This window comes from Ranitomeya variabilis, chromosome 4 (genome assembly GCF_051348905.1).
Source record: "Ranitomeya variabilis isolate aRanVar5 chromosome 4, aRanVar5.hap1, whole genome shotgun sequence".
NCBI lineage: Eukaryota > Metazoa > Chordata > Amphibia > Anura > Dendrobatidae > Ranitomeya > Ranitomeya variabilis.
Genome location: NC_135235.1, coordinates 523,799,118 through 523,816,316, shown reverse-complemented (window position 1 = coordinate 523,816,316; position 17,199 = coordinate 523,799,118). Strand labels below are relative to the sequence as shown.

General features: G+C 46.2%; 1 protein-coding gene across 5 annotated transcripts in view; it reads right to left on the bottom strand.

Moving 5' to 3' along the window:
• SCRN2 (secernin 2) overlaps positions 1-17,199 on the bottom strand; it is a 44,887-nt gene that overhangs the window by 3,953 nt on the left and 23,735 nt on the right. For 2 of the 5 annotated variants that reach the window (XM_077252265.1, XM_077252263.1), the window contains exons 2-6: positions 8,613-8,733; positions 1,674-1,926; positions 1,420-1,601; positions 1,091-1,290; positions 519-734 (exon numbers count right to left, since the gene is read on the bottom strand). In XM_077252265.1, coding sequence (XP_077108380.1) covers positions 519-734; positions 1,091-1,290; positions 1,420-1,601; positions 1,674-1,835 — 760 coding nt within the window. In that variant the 5' untranslated portion in view covers positions 1,836-1,926; positions 8,613-8,733. Of the gene's footprint in view, positions 1-518; positions 735-1,090; positions 1,291-1,419; positions 1,602-1,673; positions 1,927-7,532; positions 7,636-8,612; positions 8,734-17,199 lie in introns of all 5 variants that reach the window. The other 3 variants (XM_077252261.1, XM_077252262.1, XM_077252264.1) reach the window with 3 other exon arrangements.

The following is a 17,199-nucleotide window of genomic DNA, read 5'->3' as shown; positions in this document are numbered from 1 at the left end:
TCCGCAGCTCAAACTGTCTGGCGCTGCAGGTTTTAATTCAAATTGATATGCTGCAAATCTCGCCACAGATTTGACCATTTGCAATGCACGGTTTCCACAAGTCAGTGCGTAGTTGCCTTTTACCACTGTTGAGTTCCTGTTGGGTCCAACATGTCATCAGCCCTTAGCACGCCTGTACACAGAGTGCTCACCTCATCATAAAACACAGATCACCTCCTTTCTTTTTTTACCCTCAGTTATGGCAGCACTGAGATTTATACTTTGCCCAAAAAACTTGCTCTAGTATGCTTTTTTATACATATCTCCTACCCTGGCAGCCCTTTCTGGTACTGAATCATATCTGTAGTAAGAGTGGCGGCCCTTGTTAGCAGGATTACTAAGATTTTTAGTAAGATCAGTGATGAGGGGAGAGCGTAAAAAAAATTGCCCTTAAAGTGTTCCACATAAGACGACGCACATAATTTGTAGTAGTATTATATTGTCCATGTAGTAGAACATTGCTCTTCTCACCATCTCACCTTTTTGCTGCTCTAGTAGTTCTTGCCCAGCTTTGTATCTTGCTTTTGCTGCCTCCATACGCACTGGTTGTGTCTTTAAAGAATAGACAGTTCTGAAGTTGAACTCTTCAGTCCCGTTCCACCAGCCCTGTGCCAGGGCATGTGAACGGAGCCGAGGGTGCTCCTGCCATATCGAAGTACCGACACTCAGCTGATTAGAAATGTTACGAGCGCCCTCTGTGTAGGAAAGGTATTAGCCTGTTAGTTTGTTTTTGTAGGATTTATATCTTGACACAAGTGCATGGATAAAACTGTCAATTACTTCAAACATTTATAAATTCCACCAAGTACCACTGGTTGTCCTGGCAAGGTTTACGGGAGAGCGTGGTACTCACTAATCCGTCCAGCACTACTATGCACGCCACTTCAGGTAGATACCTTAACCAACCACTAATTGAGGCCCTGGCCAGCAGTAAAATACTTATCTAATACAGGAGCCATGATCTTACTCTAAAAATGTCAAAGAACACAATGTAGCAACATTGTCTTGATTGACCCTTTGGAATCCAACATGTGAAGATTTGTGACCTTACCTGTAATTCTCTCGGCCACCCAGTATTGCCCAGCAGTCTCGAGCACGTATGCCTCTAAGCGATCACACAGCAGGAATGTGTTGTGGTACATGAAAGGCTCGGGGTCCTCCTTGCAGCTACCTCCCTGTCCATATTGGGTGAGCAGATCAGCGATTACCTGGACAGCAGCTTTAGCAGAATGGGCACGCTCCAATGCCAGTCTATACCACAGGCAAGATATCGATATAAGGTGTAAGCCATAAATACAAAAAAGTAATAGATACTGACCATATATGTTATGGTCTGCCAAAATACAACATTTTAAGAGTGTCTTATGTATATTTTCTCACCTGACCAAATCCATGCCAAGAAGTGCATCACGCTCTTCTACTGGTTCCTTAGTCCACACAGCTTCATTCCCGATACAGACTCCCATTTCATTAGCTCCCATTTCTGCACCCCACAACCAAGCTGGACGACTTAACAAGACAGCCAATGTCCTTGGTACCTGCTGTACTTCTACATATGTGCACTAAGCATCAAACATCAAATGTTAATATACAAGGAGACCATCATACAGGAACATTTCAGGAGTTAACCTTACCATAACCTTGGCCCCTCTTGGGTATGTGGCAGCACCATAGTACACAACTTCCTGGACTTCCATGCGAGGTCGGTCCGAGTTCTTTGCAAAAACAACAGTTGGTGAAAGTGAAGCTGGAGGAAGTGACACAAAGCAGTCACAGGAGCTGGGGTACGCAGCCATGGATATGCTGCAGACAAAAAGACGTTTTGTCAGTTGTTCCTCGGATGTCCTCTAAGAAAGCTGTTCCTGTAAGATTGCAGCTCCAGTGCTTCTGAAAGATGCAGACAGGGTTGGCCTAATTTTCATGTATGGGGACTCATATTCCCTAACTGATGTCAATTACTTCATTGGGGGAATTCTAGATCCACTTTTTTGGGAATCAGATGGAGGGACACAGCAAAATCATGAACTGAGGCACTGGTTTACTCTCAGCCCAGCCAAAACCTGAAATACCTTTAAATAAACTTCTATCTCTAATCAGTCATTGAGCAAATATGTTAGCTATGAACTATGTGCATTGTTTTTATGCTCTCAAAAGGGAATGTCCACCATTTTCTTTTTAAGATCTTTATAAAGTTTAAAGCTCCAAACTCCCTCCATAGAGATAATGATAACTGATGAAAATCAGGCTTTCTGCAGTGAACACTATTGGGAGCTTAGTTTTTATAATGACATTACAAGCTGGAGATTAATTTTAAAAAGGATGTTTTAGTCTGCAAAGTTTGTGACCTACGCAATGGATAAGGCCACATTCACATGTTCATTATTTGATCAGTATTTTACAACAGTATTTGTAAGGCAAAACAGGAATGGAACAATCAGAGGAAAAGTATAATAGAAACGTGCACGACATCTGTATTTTTCACCCTGTCCTTATTTTGGCTTACAAATACAGAGGTAAAATACTGACCAATTACTGAACTTGTGAACGTGGCCCAGTTGTTAGATTGAAGAGGAGTTTTATGTCTCCCATCAATCCCGCCTGCAAGACCTCAGATGTTGAATAGAGTGGCCAGTCACACTTGCATCCGCCTGTTCTGTTCATGGTCTATGGCAGAGCTTCTTAAACTATGAGGCGTCTCCACGTTATTGGTGCGGTGCAGATGGGAAGGAAGTTTTCATATAAGTGATTACATGCTACTCAGTCCTTTCTATGGTTGCAGAAATTTAGTTTAGCAACATAATTGACTGATTTTGTACTTATATTGTTATATTGGTGTGAGGCAGTGAGAGGGATCATTTGCGAGGGTCAATATGTGTCCCCCAGGATGCAGACCGAGTCCTATAAACCCGCTGGAGTGCCTTGTATTCACAGCAGGATGTTTGTGAGTCAAGTTAAAATAAAAGAAAGAATGGATTGGGTCCAAGTAGTCACTCAGTCAGATTGTTAGGAAAACCCATTAAGGGCTTTTATTTTTAGAGGGATTTGCAGGTTTGGTAGTGGGGCAAATCCCTCTGTCCACTCCGGGTTTTGGGAGTGGTCCCGATACCATTTAAAATCTGTCTGTGTTGCCTTGGGTGTGTCAGTTTGGAGTTTCCAAGCTGCAGAGCAGGAGGCTCTGCACAACACAGGTCTGTGTGTAGCTAACACAGAGCCAGGGACTTCCAGGTGGCTGATGCACCCAGAAGACGCAGTGATGCCATTGTCCACGGCAACGGGTTTTTGAGTTCTGGACAGTGTTTATGGAATCCCGCCTGCGATCCAGAGGACATCACTCCTATGTGTGAGTTTTAAAAATAAAGACTCCATTTATGTTGAACTTTGTATGGTCCCTGCCTATCTGTCGCACTGTACCAACCCTGCTGCACTACATTGGGTTCAGAAAGAAAAAAGGAAAATTATGACTTTTATATTAGTATGGACACTACAGGCATTTTCTTGGCCTGATGAACTTGCAAGAAAAAGTTTGAGAAGTCCTGATCTATGTGAGAAATGATGATGGTGGAGCACAGCGATTGTGTCACAGACACGCCAATCTGACAATTATTATCTCCTATCCAAGGATCATATTTGTAGACTCGAATACCCTTGATGCTGGCCATAGGCATAAACAGGTTATAAACTTTGGGTCAATTTAATGATAATTGACCAAAGCAACGAAGCATGTTGCCCCCTACATTTTCCATAAAAGCCTTTAAAAATTAGTTGTTGGATCCTGGTTCAATTTCACCAGTTTTTATTTTGTTTTCTCTATATATTGTTTTGGAATTGTCATGTATCCAAGAGTTTATGAGCTGTGATTTCCCAAAGCAGCAGCATAGGAAGACTGTGGGATAATCAGGTAGTTTCACTGCAGACGGTCAACATTAGGCCACAGGAAGACAGTGTTTTTGTTCATGTCCATGTTTTCCACTGACTGCATACAAACGTGTTATACAACATTCTATTGGGCTATTCACAAGTTGCTTTTTTATATGGGCCCATGAAAAAAAAAAAGAATCACATAGAGGAGAGAGAGTCTAATTTTGTTAAGGAACACAAAGGCCTTAATATGGGACATAATACAGTACTAAACAATGAAGGCAACATAGAGGAAGTCGTTTTATATGGTAGAAATCTAGTAGAGCCCATTAAAAAAAATTTTTTTTTACTGATCTTTATGGGGACACTGCTCCCATGCCTCTCGGCTTCCTGCTTGCTAGAGGTGGTGCGCTCCTGATTGACAGTTTGCGGTTTGGGATGGAGGCATGACTGAGTCACTGGCCAAACTGTTCGTTCTCCAGTGCAGCTTTACCTTTATAGCATTGAAGGACTACAAGGACTCCTAAGGCTACTTTCACACTAGCATCGTGCACTGCACGTCGCTATGCGTCGTCTTGTAGAAAAAACGCATCCTGCAAAAAAATTAATAAATTATAATAATAATAACTAGATGGGTATTTCCTGAAGGAACTACAGATAGTGCTTTGGAATGGTGCACGGGCTGCCCCTGCAAGACTATCACACTTGGGTGCCCCTCAGGCGGTCTGATTTGGTGGGTTGGGTCAATCTGGGTCTGATTTTGTGGGCGCGGTCACTCTGGGTCCGATTCGGTGGGCGGGGTCACTCTGGGTCCGATTCGGTGGGCGGGGCACCTCAGGGACCGATTTGGTGGGCTGGGCACCTCAGGGTCCGATTTGGTGGGTGGGGCCACTCGGGGTCCGAATTGGTGAGCGGGGTAATCTACTATATAATTGCCTAAGGGCACTTCCGTCTTTCTGTCACCGTTATTCGTTCGCTGATTGGTCTCGGCAGCTGCCTGTCATAGCTGCCGCGACCAATCAGCGACGCGCACAGTACGGAAGAAAATGGCCGCTCCTTACTCCCCACACTCACTGCCCGGCGCCCGCATACTCCCCCCCCCCCCCCGGTCAGCACTCACACAGGGTTAATGGCAGCGTTGACCGCGGTGTAACGCACTCAGTTAACGCTGCTATTAACCCTGTGTGACCACCTTTTTACTATTGATGCTGCTTATGCAGCATGAATAGTAAAAATATCTAATGTTAAAAATAATAAAAAAAATAAAAAATAGTTACATACTCATCCTCCGGTGGACCCTCCGGATCAGGAACCGGCTTTTCCCGCTCCGCGCGACGCCCCGGTCACCGCTGCATTCATTGCGGTCTCGCGAGATGATGACGTGTGGTCTCACGACACCGCTACGTCATCATCTCGTGAGACCGCAATGCACTCTTGGGACCAGAGCGAGCAACAAACATCGGGTACCGGCCGCTCCAGGAGGTGCAACAAGCATCGTGTACCGGCCACTCTAGGAGGTGCAACAAGCATCAGGTACCGGCCGCTCCAGGAGGTGAGTATGTAACTATTTTTTATTTTAATTCTTTTTTTTTTTTAACAGGGAAATGCAGTATACTATGTGACTGGACAATATACTACGTGACTGGGCAGTATAACTATGTGGCTCTGCGCTATATACTGCGTGGCTCTGCGCTGTATACTGCGTGGCTCTGCGCTGTATACTGCGTGGCTCTGCGCTGTATACTGCGTGGCTCTGCGCTGTATACTGCGTGGCTCTGCGCTGTATAATGCGCGGCTCTGCGCTGTATACTGCGCGGCTCTGCGCTGTATACTGCGCGGCTCTGTGCTGTATGCTGCGGGGCTCTGCGCTGTATGCTGCGCGGCTCTGCGCTGTATACTCTGTGGCTCTGCGCTGTATACTGCGCGGCTCTGCGCTGTTTACTGGGCGGCTCTGCGATGTATACTGGGCGGCTCTGCGATGTATACTGGGCGGCTCTGCGATGTATAATGCGCGGCTCTGCGATGTATGCTGCGCGGCTCTGCGCTGTATGCTGCGCGGCTCTGCGCTGTATAATGCGCGGCTCAGCGCTGTATGCTGCGCGGCTCTGCGCTGTAAGCTGCGTGGCTCTGCGCTGTATGCTGCGCGGCTCTGTGCTGTATGCTACACGGCTCTGCGCTGTATGCTGCGCGGCTCTGCGCTGTATGCTACACGGCTCTGCGCTGTATGCTGCGTGGCTCTGCGCTGTATGCTACGCGGCTCTGCGCTGTATGCTGCGCGGCTCTGCGCTGTAGCGCGGCTCTGCGCTGTAAGCTGCGCGGCTCCTCGCTGTATGCTGCGCGGCTCCTCGCTGTATGCTGCGCGGCTCTGCGCTGTATGCTGCGCGGCTCTGCGCTGTATGCTGCGCGGCTCTGCGCTGTAGCGCAGCTCTGCTCTGTATGCTGCGCGGCTCCGCTCTGTATGCTGAGCGGCTCCGCGCTGTATGCTGCGCGGCTCCGCGCTGTATACTGCGCGGCTCCGCGCTGTATACTATGTGGCTGTGCAATATACTACGTGGACATGCATATTCTAGAATACCCGATGAGTTAGAATCGGGCCACCATCTAGTAATAATAATAAGACTACAGATAGTGCTTTGGAATTGTGCTGTCACTTTAAGAGCTGATCTTATCTGACAAAACTGTGTCTTGGTACAGTTCGTAGGCGTTGGCATAGTAACTGTGTCTGACTGCGCATATCAATGAGCTAATCAGCCAGGTGGCATTTGGCAGTTATTTTTAGAAATTGCCTCAGAAATCAGGCCCATTATAAACGTATGGGGAAATTTCCCTATTGAAATGCATTGAAACACTTTTTTCAAACGCAAATTGCGCCAAAACTACAAATCCGATCAACACGAAAAATACTTAGCACACCTCTTGGGGACGCTGGCTTCGAAATGACACCTCACTGGAGTCTGTGAGTGAAGCGGTTTGGGCCGCATCAACTGCGGACTGAATAATAATAAGAAGTTTACCACGATGGAATAACAATATAGTGCTTTGTGCCAAAGCACTATAATAAGTGCTTGCAGGATGCGTTTTTTCTCCACAGACTTGCATTAGCGACGCAGTGCGACGGTTGCGTCGGACCGTCGCTACCAAAAAACGTTGCATGTAACGTTTTTTGGTGCGTCGTGTACGCCGGAACTCCGCCCCCTCCTCCCCGCACCTCACAGTGGGGCAGCGGATGCGTTGAAAAACAGCATCCGCTGCCCCCGTTGTGCGGCGCTTTCACTGCTTGCGTCGGTACGTCGCAACGACGCAATTCGTCGTGCGTCGTACGACGCTAGTGTGAAAGTAGCCTAAGCTTGGATCCAGAGCAATGCTTGCTATCTGTATCACAAAGCTTTCGAGTGATTGCTCCATACCTAGGAAACCAGCCATCTCTGCAAAGGTGGCCAATAACCAAGGCAATGAGAAGTAAGAGGTGAATTGCACAGTTTTTTCTTTTATAAGCACTTTGCAATTTTATTCATGTAATAAGATTAGGCTAAAACCTAAAAGTTAATAATTTGAAACATATAAACCCCGGAATGTGCTGAAATAACAAAAATAGGCTACGTCCTACAGTCATGCATCCTTCGTCATTGTATTACCTGACTTTGTAATGCATTTTAAGGGAAGACAGTCACAAATATTGTGGTCTTCGTCATACGCCACATTAAAATGCAATATTGCGTTCACTGTAACAAAGAAACCCTAAAAAAAGGAAGCACAAAAGCCCAAATAAAATAACAACCTTTATTTAGAATTAATTGAAAAATAAATCAGTCATAATAAAAAAAAAATGTGATAAACAAAAATAATGGATGTCACACGGATGTAAAATACGGCCACATGGATGCCACACGTATGTCAAAATGGATGAAAATTTTCCATATGTTCATCTGACCCTGACCTAAGAGTTATAATGATGGCCTATACTTTGGATTTAGCATTAATATAAAGTCAGTGAGAATCCACATTGTACATTTGCCAGGACTGTCTTGACAAACATATACAGTAGTTGTTAGCGTCAGTTAGGCCGTGGTCACACGATCAGTATTTTACCTCAGTATGTGTAAGCCAAAATCAGGAGTGGGAACAGTCAGAGGGAAAGTATAATAGAAACCAGTCACCAGTTCTGTATTTATCACCCACTCCTGGTTTTGGCTTACAGATACTGAGGTAAAATACTGACCAAATACTGAACGTGGCCTTACATAGGGTGCCAAACTGAGCACTATACACCCTGACTTACAAAAGGTTCTGAATGTGGCCAGATGAGAGGACATCAGTCTTTGCACCCCATTATCAGTCTCAGCCTACATTCCAGAAAGTCAATTAGTAAATTCTTAATAAACACGCATTTCACTGAAAGGGTTAATTCTGGTCATTTGGAAAAGAAAGTGTACTTCCTGCTTTGATTGCATTTGAAACATTATCAGGTGTTTGTTACAGATTAACCGTGTGTGACTGGCAGATTTACACCAAATTTAATTTGTTATGCCGCCCTGATGAAAACTTCTGTCTCATTGCACGTATACATGTCATAACAATGCAAATTGAGAATACGGAAGCTTGACAGCTGCAGGTGGAGACATTGCCAATAAGTAAAAAGAACTGCCTATATTTTAAGACTTTTCACATTGTGTGCTTCAGCCCAGTAAGTCATACCACCCAGACCATTATAATACCTCAGTTACTTTATCTCCTTCTCGGAAGTACCTTTACGTACAGTTGGTGCAGCGGGTACTGCTCTTTGTCTGTGCAGACGTCCTTGCTACTATAGAGCTGCAACCAGGCTGAACTTTAGAACTAGTAAGAGGAGAGTAAAAAAAACGAAATATCAGTTCACAAGTGCAGGCAATTATCTACGAAGGGTGCGGTGCATGGAAAGATCCTGGCTCCAATTTCAGGTGAGTATGAGGAAAAAGAAAAGTTATCCAGCTGCCACAAAAAAAGCAAACAGAAAAAGATAAGCAAAAAGATTAAAATCATTTACTGCTCTAAAAACATGAAAAATACATAACATTAGACCTACACGTTTCAAGCATTACAACTCTCTTAATCATACCACTTTTGTATGACAATGAATGACTTGTACATAGTGAAGAAGCATGCTGAACCATCAAGGAGTATCCACCCACAACTGATTTGCAAGCCAATACGACAACGGCAGACAAAGCTAAAGATATGCTGACATATGGAAGGAACAAATCAATGACTCGCATCTTACATAAAATACATAATCACAAGGCATATTGTGACAAGATTGTTTTTTAATAATAACGAATCCTAAATTTTAAGCCAAAAAGGGATCGAGTGTCCAAATGAAATATCTAGAACGCTTCATGAGTTCGCGAAAGAGCAAACCAATCACCTCTTCTTGCTGGGCGCTTCATCCTTTCAATACCTCAAATCTACAAACTGCCTGTGTCGCCATTGTGTGTTTCAAAGAAATGACAGAGATAGACTTGAATTTTTTTTTACTACTATAATTACTGTTGCTGGGATCTGTTTTTGCTCCATTAACCCCTTCACCCCCCCTTCCCCCCCCCCAGCCTGTTTCACCTTCATGACCAGGCCAAATTTTACAACTCTGACCAGTGTCACTTTAGGAGGTAATAACTCTGGAACACTTCAAGGGATCTCAGTGATTCAGAGATTGTTTTTTTTCATGACATATTGTACTTCATGTGAAAAAAAAAAAAAAAGAAATTTGTCAATTTTAGCAATTTTCAAACTTTAAAAAATTTTCTGCCCTTAAATCTGAGAATTATGTCACAAAAAATAGTTATTAAATAACATTTTCCACATGTCTAGTTTACATCAGCACAATTTTTGAAACTTTTTTTTGTTTTGAAGTTAGATCGATTAAAAGTTGATCAGCAATTTCTCACTTTTCCGACAAAATTTGCAAAACCATGTTTTTTAGGGACCACATCGCATTTGAAGTGACTTTCGGGGGCCTATATGACAGAAAATACCCAAAAGTGACACCATTATAAAAACTGCACCCTTCAAGGTGCTCAAAACCACATTCAAGAAGTTTATTAACCTTTCAGGATCTTCACAGGAATTAATGGAATGTGGAAGGAAAAGAAAATGAACATTTAAACTTTTTTTTTCATAGAAATTTTGATTTAGATCCAAGTTTCTATATTTTCAAAAAGGAAATAAGAGAAAATGTACCCCAGAATTTTTTGTGCAATTTCTCCTGAGCACACCAGTACCCCATCTGTGGGAGAAAACTACTGCTTGAGTGCACGGTAGTGCACAGAAAGGAAGGAGTGATGTTTGAAATGCAGACTTTGATGGAATAGTCTGTGGGTGTCATGTCACATCTGGAGACCCTGTTCTGCACTCAAAATGTACTGTTTGAGTGCATGGCAGGGCTCGCAAGGCAAGGAGCACCATTTGACTTTTTGAATGCAAAATTTGCTGCAATCCAACGCTGACGCCATGTCCCTTTCAGAGAGCCCCTGGTATGCCTAAATAGTGGAAACCCCCCCCACAAGTTGTTAGGTTAGGGCTAGCGGAACGCACCAAATGAATATATGATTTTATTATGATAGATGCGTTCGCAGCCCGGGGTCCACCGTGCAGGAGAACCTGCTGCTAGCAATTAGCGGAACTAAATGACGGTGTTAGCTAACTCTGTTACTTCACAGAGCAGCCGTGAACTCAAAGCACTGCGCCCTGTTAGACTCCACAGAGGCACAGGCTACTGCCTAAACAAGAGCAGTCAGTGGTCATGCATGCACACAAAACTCCTCGCCGGAGGTGCCAGCATTCTAAGGGCTTATTTTGGCCTGGTCCCTGAATACCCAAGCATACAAACTCCTCGCCGGAGGTGCCAGCATTCTAGGGGCTTATTTCAGCCGGGTCCCTGAACACACTTATACAAGACCACACTGGCGCAAAGTACATAAAGAGCAATACTAGCGCATGGCCATGCGGCCATGCGAACCTTAAATAGCTGCAGCACGTTCAGGACCTTCCTGGAAGGACCAATGAGAGGCTGCCACAGAGCGTGAGCACCTACAGGACCTTAGCTGCAGTGTCTGATCATGTGACCCTCGATCTCCAGCGAGAGATCTTACACTGGGCATGCTCAGAACGAGAAAAGCAGGACTTAGTCCTAGAAGCGTCTGCTCGCCGCTGCCCAGCACTGACTTCAATGGCAGAAGCAGGAAAAGCAGCAGTAACTCTCCATACAGAGCCAGACTGAGCGAGCCGCTGGGACCGACGTCTCCGCTGAGCAGACTCCACTGCGGCAGGAGAAGAATGGGAGACCGCAGCGGTGATGGCCCGAGATTCCCCCTGTGCAGAGACGGGAACTCGACCCCTAACATGGGCCCCCCCTCCTTGGACCTCGCTACGCTCGAAGGCAGGAATGAGCTGCGGAGCCCGAATGCGCTCAGCAGGCTCCCAGGACCTATCCTCAGGACCGTAACCCTTCCAGTACACCAAATAAAAATTTTTTCCACGAACCACCTTGCACCCCAAAATAGCGTTCACCTCGTAATCGTCCATAGACAAACACGATGTCCCGGCAGATGACTCGGAAAACCGGGACATGTATACAGGTTTCAAGAGGGGCAAAAGGTCGGAGCGGGGCGCCGATGTGCATTGGCGGAGGACCTCATTCTCTCCTTGGAGGCCTGAATGGCATCCTGAGTGCGGTCCCAAATATCCCGTGCCTCCACAGCCCAGTCTGCCACCCTGGAGTCGGCCGAAGACACGGGCATAGGCACAGGTACCCGCGGATGCTGACCATAGTTGAGGAGGAATGGGGTTTGTCCAGTGGAGTCGGCTACCGCATTGTTCAGCGCAAACTCTGCCCACGGTAGCAAGGATGCCCAGTCATCCTGCCTGGCTGAGACAAAATGTCGCAGATATGTGACCAAGGTCTGATTGGCCCTCTCTACCAATCCATTCGTCTCGGGATGATATGCGGAAGAGAGATTTAACTCAATGCTGAGAAGATGACAAAGCGCTCTCCAGAACCGAGACGCAAACTGGGGACCCCGGTCACTGACAATTTTGTCTGGCATACCATGTAGGCGGAAGATGTGCTTTATGAACAACGCTGCCAAGGCCCGTGCTGAAGGTAACCGTGGAAGCGGCACCAAATGCACCATTTTAGAAAAATGATCAGTGATAACCCAAATGATGGTACAGCCCCGAGACTTGGGCAAACCCACCACAAAGGAGGGTGAAATGGAAGCGGGAGAAGAACAAGGACCATCTAGCCTGGCGAGAATTTAACCGCTGGGCTGTCTGCAGGTACACCAAATTTTTATGGTCTGTGAAGACTTGGAAAGGAAAACGAGCTCCCTCCAAGAGATGTCTCCACTCCGAGAAAGCCAACTTCATGGCCAGCAACTCCCTGTCCCCGATGGAATAATTCCTCTCTGCTGGTGAGAAGGTCTTAGAAAAGAAGCAAGGATGCTTCCGACCTTGAGCATCTTTTTGGAAAAGGACCGCTCCAGCACCAACAGATGAGGCATCCACCTCCATGATAAATGGTTTGTCTACATCGGGGCGATGTAGGATGGGAGCGCTAGCGAAGTGTGACTTTATGGATTTAAAGGCCTTGGAGACCTCCTCAGACCACAATTTGGGATTTGCTCCCTTCTTGGTAAGGGCAACCAAGGGAGCCACCAAAGTTGAGAAGTGTGGAATGAACTGTCGATAGTAGTTAATGAACCCCATAAAGCGCTGCACCGCTTTAAGAGAATGGGGTTCCTGCCAGTCCATCATAGCCTGTAGCTTGGCAGGATCCATAGCCAAACCCTGGGCAGAGATGATATAACCAAGAAATGGCAAGGACTCCTGCTCAAACACACACTTCTCCAACTTGGCGTAGAGGGAGTTTGCCCGTAAGAGGTCAAAGACTTTGCGAACATCTCTCCGATGGGAGTCAATATCTGGAGAGTAGATGAGAATATCATCCAGATAGACTACGACCGAGGTGGTGAGCATATCTCGGAAGATGTCGTTCACAAAGTCTTGGAAAACAGCTGGGGCATTACAGAGCCCGAAGGGCATCACCAGATACTCATAGTGCCCATCCCTGGTGTTAAAAGCCTTCTTCCATTCGTCCCCCTCACGGATGCGAATCAGGTTGTAAGCACCCCGCAGATCTAATTTTGTAAATACCCTTGCTCCCCGTAGCCTATCAAAAATCTCAGATATCAGGGGTAATGGGTATTTGTTCTTAACGGTGATGGCGTTAAGACCCCTGTAATCAATACATGGACGCAGTTCTCCATTCTTCTTCTGAACAAAGAAGAACCCAGCCCCAGCAGGCGACACTGACTTCCTGATTGACCCTCTTGCCAGATTCTCTTGGATGTACTGAGACATAGCCTCCGTCTCCGGGAGAGATAACGGATAAACTCGAACCCGGGGAGGCTCAGCACCAGGCAAGAGGTCAATAGGACAGTCATAGGGGCGGTGAGGCGGAAGGGTCTCCGCCGCCTTTTTAGAGAACACGTCCGCATGAGACCAATATTGCTTGGGGAGAGAGGATAGATCTGCGGGTACCTCTGTAGTAGCAACCTGAACGCACTCCCTTTGACACCTACCCTCACAAGACTCACCCCATCCCAAAATTCTGCCTGAGGACCACTCGATATGTGGAGAGTGGTACCGTAACCAAGGTATTCCCAACAGGACCTCATCAATTCCCTCAGGTATGACGAGCAGAGATATTGTCTCCTGATGGGATGGCGACATGGACAGAGAAAAAGGAATGGTCTGGTGAGTTATGTGTGAGGGCAGTGTCGACCCATTCACCACTCGTACCGTAACTGCTTGCGCTAGCATAACCAGGGGTATTGCGTGACGTTGGGCGAAGGCGGAAGACATAAAATTGCCCTCCGCCCCAGAATCCACGCAGAGCTCTACTGAGTGGGAAGATGAGCCAATAATAATTGTCCCCTTAAAGGACAATTTTGAGGCAAACGTCGCCATATCTAGTGTACCTCCACCGACTACCACTAGAGACTGACGTCTCCTCGACCGCTGGGAACATCTGGTGGCAAGATGTCCAGACTGCTGGCAAACATGACAGACCTTGGGTGCCCAAGTGGTCCGGGACTTAGAACCCGCTCGAGACACCTCCCTGGACTCATGTGACTCAGGAACCTGGACCGGAGATTCCAGAGGCTTGGCGAAGGTGGGAGCCAGCCGAAACCTCTGCCTACACTGGGCTCGCTCTAACCTCCGCTCGTTAAAACGGAGGTCAATACGGGTAGAGACAGTTATTAACTCCTCCAGTGTGGCTGGAATCTCCCTAGTGGCCAGAGCGTCCTTAACGTGATCAGTCAGCCCCCTCCAAAATATGGGGATAAGGGCTTTATCCGACCACTCCAGCTCTGAAGCTAAAGTTCGGAAACGGATGGCAAATTGGCTGACCAAGGACTCACCCTGAGTTAATGCCAGCAGTTGGAGCGCTATATCATGGGTGACTTGAGGTCCTAGGAAGACCTGTTTCAGAGTACTCAGAAACAACGGAGCACTCTGCACCACACGATCGTCACGCTCCCACAGCGGCGTAGCCCATTCCAACGCCCTGTCGGACAAAAGGGATACAATAAATCCCACCTTAGCCCGCTCTGTGGGAAAACGTGCAGCCAGTAACTCGAGGTGAATAGAGCACTGACTCACGAATCCCCTACAAGATCTGCTTTCTCCAGAAAATTTTTCTGGCAGCGGGAGGCGCGAAAATGTCAGAACAGGGGTGGCAGTGGACAAGGTGGCTGCAGCCACGCTAGCCGCCTGTACAGCAACTGTGAAAATATCGACAGCTGAGGTTGAGCTCTCGAGGGCCGCCAACCTACCCTCAGCTGCTGGATATACCGCAAAGATTGCTGTATGTCCGCCATTTACTAGCCAGACCCTGGCGCTAGTATTATGTTAGGTTAGGGCTAGCGGAACGCACCAAATGAATATATGATTTTATTATGATAGATGCGTTCGCAGCCCGGGGTCCACCGTGCAGGAGTACCTGCTGGTAGCAATTAGCGGAACTAAATGACGGTGTTAGCCAACTCTGTTACTTTACAGAGCAGCCGTGAACTCAAAGCACTGCGCCCTGTTAGACTCCACAGAGGCACAGGCTACTGCCTAAACAAGAGCAGTCAGTGGTCATGCATGCACACGAAACTCCTCGCCGGAGGTGCCAGCATTCTAAGGGCTTATTTCGGCCTGGTCCCTGAATACCCAAGCATACAAACTCCTCGCCGGAGGTGCCAGCATTCTAGGGGCTTATTTCAGCCGGGTCCCTGAACACACTTATACAAGACCACACTGGCGCAAAGTACATAAATAAAGATCTCCACTGAGAGATCTTACACTGGGCATGCTCAGAACGAGAAAAGCAGGACTTAGTCCCAGAAGCGTCTGCTCGCTGCTGCCCAGCACTGACTTCAATGGCAGAAGCAGGAAAAGCAGCAGTAACTCTCTGTACAGAGCCAGACTGAGCGAGCCGCTGGGACCGACATCTCTGCTGAGCAGACTCTACTGCGGCAGGAGAAGAATGGGAGACCGCAGCGGTGATGGCCCGAGATTCCCCCTGTGCAGAGACGGGAACTCGACCCCTAACACAAGTGACCACATTTTGGAAACTAGACCCCTCCAGGAAAATATCTGGACATGTGGTGAACACTTTGAAACATCAGGTGCTTCACAGAATTTTACAACGTTAATCTGTGAAAGTGAAGAAAAAAAAAAGGGTTCCGGCAAAACTATTTAGCCCCAATTTTTTTCATTTTCACAAGGATAGCAGGAGAAACTGGATCTCAAAATTTGTTGTGCAATTTCTCCTGAGTACACAGATACCCCATATGTGGGGGAAATACTACTTTTGAGCACAGTGCAAAGCTCAGAAGGGAAGAAGCTCCATATTGGAATTCACATTTTGATTAAATGGTTTGAGGGTACCATTTCAAATTGACAGAGCCCCTGAGGTGCCAGAACAGCAGAACCTCCCCATATATGACCTCATATTACAAGCTACACTCCTCAATGAATTCATCTAGGGGTGCAGTGATCATATTGACATCACATGTGCATCAAATAATTTTATACTATTGTGCAACGAAGAATGAATAATTACATTTTTACCACTAAAATTTTGTTTTAGCCCCAAGTTTTTTAATTTTTCTAATGGCTAATAGAAAAAAAAGAACGCAGCCTCAATGATCTGTTCATTGTAAAAATTTCTCCTGAGTGCGTCAACACCCTACATGTAAACAGAAAATGCTTTTCAGGCACAGTGCAAAGCTCAGAAGGGAAGGAGCGCCATATTATAATGCAGATTTTATGATAATTGTTTGCGGGTGCCATGACCCACTGGGAGAGTCCCCTGAGGTGCCAGAACAGCAGAGTACCCCCATATGGTACCCCAATTTATAAACTACACCTCGTGATTAATTAATAGTGTTGCGGTGATCATCTTGACACCTAAAGTGTATCACAAAATGTTATACCACTGGGCAGTGAAGAAAAACTAATTACATTTTTAAACACAAAAAAAAATATTTTTAGCGCCAGATTTTCCATTTTCACACTGGGAAATGGGTAAAAACGGCACCAAATTTGTCTCACAAATTCTGCTGACTGTAGAAATACCCAATATGTGGCTGTATAGTACTGTTTAGCCATACAACAAGACTCAGGAGATTTTTCTAGAATAGTTTGCGGACTCCATATACCGAGCCCTCAAGTGCTAGAAGAGCAGAATTCCCCCTCAAGTGACCCCGTTTTTGAAATGATACCGCTTTGGGAATTTACAGGTGTAGTGACGATTTTGACTTCATGGGTGTTTTACAGACACAAGAAGCAGTGGATGTTACTGAGTAAATTGCAAATGGCCATTGTAGTACTAGTGCCCAATAGGTTGAAGTGACCGGCACATTGTGCCAATCTCGTGCTGCTGGAGACACGCACCCATAAATTATGTGGACTCTCCTCACTACAGAATTGCCAAACATGTGGACGCTAAATGTGGTTTAGGCACACTGGGGCTCAGAAAGGAGGGGACATTTGGAATTGGGACTACAGAATTCGCTGCATTTCTTTGGGGGGCAAGGAGCCATATCGCTTTTCCAGAGCCTTTGTACTACCAGAAGTGTGGAACCCCCTATATTTCCATTGACAGGTGACAGCCCTGAATGGGGACTTGCTATTTTTTGCGGATTGAGTTGAAGCTTTTATTAGAAACATTTTACATATTGTTTGGGATCACATTTATCCATCGCTGCTCATTAA